General features: G+C 52.7%; 1 protein-coding gene across 1 annotated transcript in view; it reads left to right on the forward strand.

Annotated features, from left to right (window-relative positions):
* Nucleotides 1–9,874, forward strand: part of cd81a (CD81 molecule a) — a 34,132-nt gene extending 24,258 nt beyond the window's left edge. Inside the window, exons 3-8 of the mRNA XM_069181802.1 lie at nt 3,791–3,888; nt 4,063–4,137; nt 4,635–4,751; nt 6,076–6,174; nt 6,546–6,629; nt 6,740–9,874. Of these exons, the coding sequence (XP_069037903.1) occupies nt 3,791–3,888; nt 4,063–4,137; nt 4,635–4,751; nt 6,076–6,174; nt 6,546–6,629; nt 6,740–6,802 (536 nt within the window). The 3' untranslated portion in view covers nt 6,803–9,874. The remainder of the gene's footprint in view (nt 1–3,790; nt 3,889–4,062; nt 4,138–4,634; nt 4,752–6,075; nt 6,175–6,545; nt 6,630–6,739) is intronic.
* Nucleotides 9,875–10,213: the final 339 nt, after the last annotated feature.

The raw sequence follows: 10,213 nt of genomic DNA on the forward strand, positions 1-10,213 counted from the left end.
GCATTTCCTCTGCCCGTTTTTGGGGCTGTTGATGAGCTGTGCAGGAGCTAGGAGCAGAGCTGGTGACTGAGCCCTGGACACTGAACAAGCAGCCGGAGCCAGGGGCAGACTAAACGCCGTTCGCCACTTGATTCACACGCACACAGCAGCGTGTTCAGCCATCCGTCTGTCCATCTGCATCCGGCGGGATAAAACTGCCTGAGCGCAGGCTGGCTGTGCAGACAGGCGATGATGTGTGGGGGATTACCTGATGATGGGAAATAGACAACTGTGATGGGGCATGCCAAGAGCCTGAAATGTTAAGGCAGTTCCTGCAGTGCGGATGTGGAGTCCGTTTCGGGTTTTTCCTCTTTGCGGAGATGCCCGGGAGCCAGGGCCAGCTGCTCTGAAGCTTGGTGCTCTGCGGCCTGACTGCATTAGCAGGAGCAGACACGGACAGATCTGGAGCTGAAACGACATCAGAGGCACCTCTACCCTTCATCGGTTTGGATCCACGACAGTCCGTGTTCAAGCAGCCCCCCCAATGGCAGAAAGGGATGTTCTGTGCCGTTGCTAGGCGCTCTTGTGGTATCTCGGCAACATCCTCCTGGGCCGTGGAGCACGTGGGGCCGTTGCCGTGGAGACTCCAGGGCGAGAGAAGCACTCCTGTTTCTGCTCCCGAGAAAGAGACGGGGGCAAGGGGGGCACGTCTGGCCGTCCTGCGGCAGGGCCCAGGACCGAGGGTGTCTGCCGTGGTGGTGGGGTGTAAAAACTGTGCGCGTTTCGTCTGCTTGACCTGCGAGACGCTGTGGGACAGAGCGGCCCTGGAGAAGTCACGTGGGTGCAGCAGAGGGGGGGAGCCGATCAGAAAGCCAGTCCCGGACACGTATCCCAGCCTGCCCTTTCTAACGGCCGCTCCTGATCCATTTCTCTGCTGCTCGGGCGTTGTTGTTTTTTGTGGAATAGCGCGAGATCGCGGAGGTACAAGAGGGAGCTATTTCGGGAGTGACAGACGGATAAGGGCTGGTATCGAAGCGAGTGGGACAGGGCTAGGAAGTGAGATTCCCGATTCCCTCCTCTTGTTTTTTCCCGGGATACGGGCGCCTCGTGGGTTAGGGGTTGGGGATTAGGGGCGATGGGAAAAGCCGGTCCCAGTCCGGATTTGGGGCTTTGTAAATAGACGTGGCCGGTGGTCCCGGGGGAGTTCTGGGGGGTACTGACGGGGGTACGCAGTGACTGCGATGGCCGGAAGCGGAATTCGCACCCGGGACCGCTCCCCTCGCCCGACCCCAGGGTCTGGCAGGGGGGTGTCCGGGGTGCGCCAACCGAAGGCACCAGTGCCCCTGGCGCGGGCTCTTCCAGCTGTCCGGATCACTTCCCGAGCTGCCACAGAAAGGGTTGGGAATGCCGAGGGGACGTCCCGGCGCCGGGGGCAGTGGTGAGGCAGCCGATGGCCGTTATTGCTACCAAGCGTCTTGTTTGGAGCGGGGTGTGCCTCTCCGGGGGTGGGGGGCCCAGCTTTCCAGCCGCAGCAGGCAGGTGTACCCCCCACGCACCCCACTTTCCTGGGTTGTGAGTTCTGCGGCCCTGTTTGAGCCGTGATCTGGTCAGAGGTTCGCCAGCAAGGCCCTTGTAAGGAGGTTTGCTGGGGTTTTTGACTAGTTTTTTTTCCCTGTGTGTGTGTGAGAGTGTGTATGTGTGTGGGCACGCAGCACAGAGATCCCCCGCCCCGGGCTTCCTCCCAGCGGCCGGCCGCAGGAGAGAGAGAGCCCAGCTCACGCGGGTCTGACTCAGGCCGGGGTGCTGGAAATAGCATCGGAGGGCTCAGCCCCTCGGGGGGGCTCTGTTTTCCCATCGCCATAGCGACGCCCCCGACTCGGGAGGAGGGGCTCGGAGTGTATATCGGAGCTTGAATTAAAAAAAACCAAACAGTATGCAGTTAAAGGTTGCTTCCTGGCCAGCGGGGCTCCCCTGAGGATGAGGGGTCAGAGGTCAGCAGTGCAGGGGTTCCGGTCAGGCTGGAGACGAGAGAGGGCTGGGTGGGTGGATAGGAAAGCACTAAGGAATTTCCTGTGTCTCTCTGCTGCCCCGCTCACTGTCTTCTGATGCGCCTGTGGAGAAATTCCCCCCCCAGTTCTGAAACGCAGACGCCCTCTCCCGGACCTCCGGTGGTTCATGGTGCCGGAAATTTGACTCCAGGACGGACAGCCCGGTTCTCCATCGTGGTCGTTCTCTGGGCCCCGAACCGCTGCAGCTCAACAGCCTCCGACAGGCAGTTCAGAGGTCTCCAGTTTGACGACAGGCCTGGGCCGGCCCGGTCAGCGTTGCTTTTAAAACATCTGTCTCTGCCTCTCTCCTCCTTGAAAGCTTCCTCTCCCTGACCCCCCCCCCCTGCCAGAGACCGTTACCAGGCTCCCGGTTTCCATGGGAACCCCAGAGGGCCACTCAGACAAACAGCGAGATGTAAACAAGGCCCGTTGCAGCCATCACAGGAGCTCGTCGGACACCTAAAATGGCTGCAAGTCGTCTGCTTGGGGACCCTGGGCTCTGCCGGCGTTTCAGCCGCAGAGAGACGGCCCAGTCTGTCTCCGCTTGAACCAGGAGCCGCGAAAGTAAACAGCCCCCACGGCCCAGTACGATCAGATTAGTCTGTAAAGCTGAAAATAAAAAAGACTGGCGAGGAAGCTCTTAAGGAAATATCCTCACTTTCTGGAATACTTGGGCCACACTGCCCCCTAGTGTCCTTGCAGGAATATGCTTGTTCTCTAACTCCAGCTGCCTTTGTGCGGACATGTGAAGACATACCTGTGTCTGGTCAATACTGGGATAACCCGATCCTCATATATAAAAAAACTGGGTCCCGGTCGGGTTTCAGAACAGTGACAACAACTCGGCAGCCCCGAGATTTGAACCTGCAGCCCCAGTGCTGGGAACATGAGCCTCGGAGGGGTGCAGAGCAGGGCTCTCAGTCCTGCTGCTAGTGTCTTCCTCACTGCCCTTAATGGCTTAACTGAAGCCTTCGTTGGAAAAGGTGTGCGATCGGAGGTTTTTTTTCTACAGTTGTGATTTTACTTAGGAAATGCAATCGTTCAGAGGCGACCTCCAAAACTTTTATGAACTGAGAACAGTTCAACAGTCCAAATACATCCTATTATTACTGTCTGTTAAGGTTTCAGTTGGAAAAATTCAGAGCTTGGCCTTTTATTATTATTAAGAGGTGTTAGTGGGGCCAGCAGGGGGTGCTCAGCCTGCGGTCTGTGTGGGTCCTTATGCCCCAGTATAGTGACGGGGACACTATACTGTAAACGGGCACTGTCCTTCGGATGAGACATAAAACCGAGGTTCTGACTCTCTGTGGTCATTAAAAACCCCAGGGTGTTTCTCGGAAAGAGTAGGGGTGTAACCCCAGTGTCCTGGCCAAATTTCCCCCTGGCCTTTACCAGTCATGGCCTCCTAATAACCCCCCTCTCTGAACTGGCTTCATCACTCTGCTCTCCTCCCCACTGAGAGCTGGTGTGTGTGAGAGGACTGGAGCATCATCCAGGTGGGGCTGCACACTGGTGGGGGTGGAGGGGATCCCCATGACCTGTAAAGAGCTCTGAGTGGAGTGTCCAGAAAAGCGCTATGTGTGTAAGCAATTATTAATATTACTATTATTATTATTGTCTCACTTGGGTGCATCACAGCTTCTCTCCAGAAGAGGGCGCTCTTACCTAAGCCGCCTGACTGACTTTTTTTTTGCAAAAGCATTTACAGTCGATTTCTTCCCGGCTGGGGTCGGTGATATTAACCGCCTTCCTCTTCCTCGCAGGAGTGTACATCCTCATCGCGGTGGGGGCCGTCATGATGTTTGTGGGATTCCTGGGCTGCTACGGTGCCATACAGGAGTCCCAGTGCCTTCTGGGTACGGTAAGTGGATCTGGCTCTTGTGGCAGCTCGATGCCCCCCTCGCACCCCACATCTCTGGATCATGCTGGTGTGGTACATGCAGAAGTGACCCAGATCCTTACAGCCAGTGGAAAAGGAGAAGCCCGACGCCGTCCAATCTGTAAAACTGTCTCCGTTTTCTCTCTCTCCTCTCAGTTCTTCGCATGCCTGGTCATCCTGTTCGCCTGCGAGGTGGCCGCTGGGATCTGGGGATTTATTAACAAGGACCAGGTAATCCTGAAAATCCCGCTGACGTAGCCCTGTGGCTTCTCGGATCGCCCTTCCGCTTGGGCCCGGAAAACATTCCCCGCTGAGACAGCTGATCCCCGTCGGGCTGAATTTGGGGGAAAACTACCTGTGGCGTTGCTCAATGTGTTTCTTGCCCGTCTTGCCAAGTCTCAGTGTCGTAAAAGCCTCCGTCATCGTCTGTGTGGGCCTTCGGATTCTGGTGGAATTGTAACAACAGCCGAATCCGATTCCCGCTGAAACTGAACTCAATCCGACTTCGGCGAAGTCTGAAAAGATTGAGATTCCTCCTCTTTTAACTTATGACAGAGTGAAAGAATGTTCTGTAAAAGACTTGAAAGAGCAATGGATGACGTGCTTTTGGGGGTGATGACTGCTTTGCTCCTCTGCCCGGGAGGTGCTGGTGTCTTCGATGGCTGCTTGGAGTCCCCGGTCGAGAGGATTAGAAACACAGCGAACTGCCCGTTTCTTTTCCCCCTCAGATTTCCAAGGAGATGATTAAGTTCTACGATACAGCTTATGACAGGGCCACTCTCGACACCTTGGTTCAGGAGGAGAAGAAAGGGGCGAAAGAGGTGCTGAAGGTGTTTCACGAAACGGTGAGCCTCCCTTTGCCTCTCTGACTCTGTCCTCACTGGCTCTGGCACTGTCCTCACTGTCCTCTCTGACTCTGTCCTCACTGTCCTCTCTGACTCTGTCCTCTCTGACTCTGTCCTCACTGTCCTCTCTGACTCTGTCCTCTCTGACTCTGTCCTCACTGGCTCTGGCACTGTCCTCTCTGACTCTGTCCTCACTGTCCTCTCTGGCTCTGTCCTCACTGTCCTCTCTGGCTCTGTCCTCTCTGACTCTGACACTGTCCTCTCTGACTCTGGCTATGTCCTCATTGACTCTGTCCTCACTGGCTCTGGCACTGTCCTCTCTGACTCTGGCTCTGTCCTCACTGTCCTCTCTGGCTCTGTCCTCACTGTCCTCTCTGACTCTGTCCTCTCTGACTCTGACACTGTCCTCACTGGCTCTGGCACTGTCCTCTCTGACTCTGGCTCTGTCCTCACTGTCCTCTCTGACTCTGTCCTCACTGTCCTCTCTGACTCTGTCCTCTCTGACTCTGTCCTCACTGACTCTGGCTCTGTCCTCTTTGACTCTGGCTCTGTCCTCACTGTCCTCTCTGACTCTGTCCTCACTGACTCTGGCTCTGTCCTCTCTGACTCTGACACTGTCCTCACTGGCTCTGGCACTGTCCTCTCTGACTCTGGCTCTGTCCTCATTGACTCTGTCCTCACTAACTCTGGCACTGTCCTCACTGGCTCTGGCTTTGTCCTCTCTGACTCTGTCCACAGTGACACTAACACTGACTCTGACTCTGTCCTCACTGGCTCTGGCACTGTCCTCTCTGACTCTGGCTCTGTCCTCACTGACTCTGTCCTCTCTGACTCTGGCTCTGTCCTCTGTCAGAGTCAGTCTGACTCTGTCCTCTCTGACTCTGACTCTGTCCACAGTGACACTAACACTGGCTCTGGCTCTGTCCTCTCTGACTTTGGCTCTGTCCTCTATGATTCTGTCCTCTCTGACTCGCACTCTGTCCTCTCTGACTCTGTCTCCACCTGACTCTGTCCACAGTGACGCCGACTCTGTCTCCACCTGACTCTGTCCACAGTGACGCCGACGCTGTCTCCTCCTGATTCTGTCTCTGTCCTCCATGACTCTGTCTCCACCTGACTCTGTCCACAGTGACGCCGACGCTGTCTCCTCCTGATTCTGTCTCTGTCCTCCATGACTCTGTCTCCACCTGACTCTGACCTCGTCAGTGACCCCCTGCCAGGAGTCCTGTCCTGTATGGCTGCATGGTGCCACTGCAGTGTGCAGTATTTGAAGTGGAGAAGCTCTAGCCTGAGTTAAAGTTCTTGGAATCCTCTCTCCCCTCAGCTGCAGTGCTGCGGTAAAGGCGCGGCGACAGCGTTTGTGGGCATGGTTTTCTCCGACATTTGTCCCAAAACATCTGTACAGGACGTCATCACAAATGTGGTAAGTGAGCTCTTGTCTTTCTGATTTTTCTTATATATATTATTATATTTTAGATATATATTTCTTGATATCACCAGAATCTTAAACACCCCATATAGCACGGATTTGAATGATGGTGGTGAGTTGCCGCTTTCTCCAAATGGCTCCACCTGACTCTGTCTCTGTCTTCTCCGACTCCTGTTGCTGGGTTTTCAGCATACTTGCTCTCAGACTCTGGGGTTTTAGTCCGGCCATAGTCTATAGTCCTGGCCAGTGGGCCTGAGAGGTCACTGAGAGCAGCTGTGTCGGGTGCTCTGTTGTACGGGTCTGGGTGCACACTGTTGCGGGCAGCGAAGTCGCCCGGCCTCACTCAGCTCTCTGTGGCCCCACAGAACTGCCACGACCGGATCAGGGAGCTGTTCTCCACCAAGCTGTACCTGATCGGGATCGCCGCTCTGATCGTGGCCGTGATCATGGTGCGTATTCCGAGCCGCCTGTCTGCCCCCCGCCCCGCCCCCTGACCTCTGACCTCTGACCTCCGACGGCCGACCTCTGACCTCTGACCCCCACCACCTTGTCCCCGCAGATCTTCGAGATGATTTTCAGCATGGTGCTCTGCTGCGGCATCCGGAACAACTCTGTGTACTGAGCCCCGCAGCGAGAGATGGGAGAGACAGGAGAGATGCCTGCCTCCTCCAGATGGCCTGTGTTCACCTATGAAGAGAGTTTTTTTTTTTTTAATGTTGTTCTGTTTTTTATTTTCGGATCACTTCTTACTGTAGTTGCTTGCCCAGTTATTTCAGTCTTACTCAATGATTTGTTTGCAGAGGAGTTTTATAAAGTCGCGATTATAATGTGTTACAGCAAAGGTCTGAAATTCGGTCATTGCCCTGGCCTAAGACAGCATGTGAAATCAGCGTAATTTTAAAAACTTATCTGGGATTTGAACTGTAACATACAGTATATACATAATGTGTGTATGTGTTTATTATTTTAAGCCCTGCTTCTCGGCAGGACACCAGACATTTAACCGTTTTTTATGTTTTATTTTCTATGTAGATATCTATACTGTATATATTCGCAGTACATTATATTTCACCAGTGTGGGCGCACTGTGGTTTGCCCCTGGGTTTTGGCGACCTGTTGTTCAGCTTCCTTGAATTTCATGTGGGGAAAGAGCTCTGTGCACTTGCAGATCGCATGCAGCCGATGGACCGCTTGAAGAAAGGACTCTGCTGAGTCGCAGTCAGGGAGGAGATTGTGTGTTCAGGACTCTGCTGAGTCGCAGTCAGGGAGGAGATTGTGTGTTCAGGACTCTGCCGAGTCGCAGTCAGGGAGGAGATTGTGTGTTCAGGACTCTGCCGAGTCGCAGTCAGGGAGGAGATTGTGTTCAAGACTGCTGAGTCGCAGTCAGGGATGAGACCGTGTGCCCAGGACTGCTGAGTCGCAGTCAGGGATGAGACTGGGTGAGTTCAGGACTCTGCTGAGTCGCAGTCAGGGATGAGACTGGGTGAGTTCAGGACTCTGCTGAGTCGCAGTCAGGGATGAGACTGGGTGAGTTCAGGACTCTGCTAAGTCGCAGTCAGGGATGAGACTGGGTGAGTTCAGGACTCTGCTAAGTCGCAGTCAAGGATGAGACTGGGTGAGTTCAGGACTCTGCTGAGTCGCAGTCAGGGATGAGACTGTGTGTATGCCCAGGACTTTTTTTAGACTTTTTCTTTTTCAGACGTTTGCTCTTGTCGAGCTTCTGACTCGCTCTCGGCTTAGCAGTGACCTGGCTGACTCTTGCGGTTTGAGTAAGTTTGTCGTGACGCCGCCCTGTTCCTCACGGCGCTGGGGTTGAAGCTCTCTCCCCTGTCACAGGAGACACCCTGACCCTGGACATTCCCATCAGCGGGCTGAGGAGTGAGGAGAAAATAACATTCTAATAACGATAGACCAAGAAAATAATTAGCTCACCGGCTTTAATCAGCTGTGCCCACCCCTGTCATGCCGCACATTCCGGAACTTTCTCAAAAACCTGGAACAGGAGGTGGATCTTTACCCAAAGAGTTGTGGGAGTCTGGAACAAAGCTACCCAGCCATGTTGGTGAGGCCGATACCTGGCTTCTCTCAAGACACAGCTGGATCCTGGGATCAATTAGCTGCTAACCCCCAAAGCGATGTAGATGAGCAGAACGATCTCTCCTCATTTATAACCTCTCCCGTGTCAATTAGTAAATAGCTCCTTTTATGTAGTTTTCGACAGCTCTTTTTGTAGGAAGCCATCTCAGCGCTGCGAACAGCAGTAGTCTGCGTGTTTGAGGGGCAGGGTTAGATGGGTGAAGTCTCTGGGAGGCTCTAGGGACACAGCCGATTCTGGCCTCGGCGGGGGGGGCTGTGCTGGAGCAGATCGGAGCCCTGAAAGGCGAGAGACGCAGGTATCGTGACTCGGACTGGGCTGTCTCCTGCTGCGGTCTGTCTCATCCAGCTGTGGGACTGAATTGACCAGGTTGCTAAGCCGCCCCCGAGCTGGCTGTGGTGCACAAATCCTGTATTTTTGATACCCATTTATTTGGTCACCCCTGCTTTGCAGGGTGAGTTCGTTTAATGCTGAATGAAGGTAATGTTATTATTGCTGTCATTAATGTTCAGGCTAGAGTCATGTCAGCTCTGTTCTTGTCGATTTCTAAAGACTTGCTCCACATCGATGCTAGAAGTCCGACAGTTCGCCAAAAGCCACTTTCTGTGCAGGTTGTGCCACAGGCTCCTACCGTGGTTCCCCAGTTCCATGGATGTGTCTTTAACCAAAAAAAAAAAGCGTGCCTGTACACAAAGGGTTGTGGGGGTATGGAGCAAGATTTCCCACATGGGGTTGACCCTCCCGGTATCCGGACTGGATAAGATCCTCCAGTCCATTGGCTACAAGATGGCAAGCGAGCTGTATCGATCGATCAGCCTGCACTCCTTCGCTAGCATGTTGCTCTAAGGTTCTCCATGAGATTGGTGTTTCGGTCTGCTTCTGACCAGACAGGAGTAAGACACAAACCAAGAAAAAGCGGCCTTATTTTTTTTGGGGGGGGGGTTTGCGTAATTAAATACCACCCCCCCCTTGTCCATTATAGGTAAAGAGGCAAAAACGAAAGTTTTTTTTTCCCTCTTTTTGTAAAAAAAAACGGGTTATGGTTACTGCCACTGCTATACAGGTGCCAAGTTCGAGATCACTCGGTTGTGAAGGGCATTTTTCTTCTTGTTCAGGCCTGTTGAAGGGGATACACCACATGAGAAACGCATTAAGTTGTGCAGCAGATCCACGTGTGAAATTCTATAATGGGGAAAAACTCGTCTGTCCTGCTGGCTTCTTCACCACCGAGGAAAAAAATACCTGCATTTGGACTCCTATCCACTAGATGGTGCTACTTAGACATGTAGCCCATCATAATACCAAAGTACAAGCACTATCCTAAAACAAAATTCTCCCCGACCTCCGAAATACAGAAATTTGTATGCTTGGCTACTAAGTGACATTTCTGTCCGCTGTAATCCTCTCCTGTTAACACGTAGAGCTTGTGCCTATATTCATATATATATATCAGTCTTTCAACATGTACAGCTATATAGAATTGTACTAAAAACTATGTAAAATCTGATTTTTGTATTTTTTTCCTGGTACAGGAGCATGGAGTTGAAATCCTATGTGCTGGTTATAAAAATGATCTTTAAAAATATACATATGAATTACTCGCTTGTCCTTGTACACTTTATTTTAACGAATGAGATTTGGTTAGATTTATGTAACCGTTTTTCAGAGCTTCTGTTTGCTGTTAAATCTGCTGTCTTCTGAGTGAACTCAGTTTACCTAGGTAAATTACATTGCATGGTGCGGTATTTCGTTTTCCATGTTCTCCTCTGGTTTTACCTGGCTTTTACCACAATTTCATGGCACTTTACTATACTTTTTTCTGATTGTTTCAGGGGGAGGGGTATGGTTCAGTTCCCGGCTGAATCTCGGAGCTCGTACTGGGACCTGAGCTATTTCTAATCACACCTTGGAAAAAAATCAGAATATAAGATCTCTCCT

This window comes from Lepisosteus oculatus, chromosome 21, assembly GCF_040954835.1.
Source record: "Lepisosteus oculatus isolate fLepOcu1 chromosome 21, fLepOcu1.hap2, whole genome shotgun sequence".
In the NCBI taxonomy this organism is placed as follows: Eukaryota; Metazoa; Chordata; class Actinopteri; order Semionotiformes; family Lepisosteidae; genus Lepisosteus; species Lepisosteus oculatus.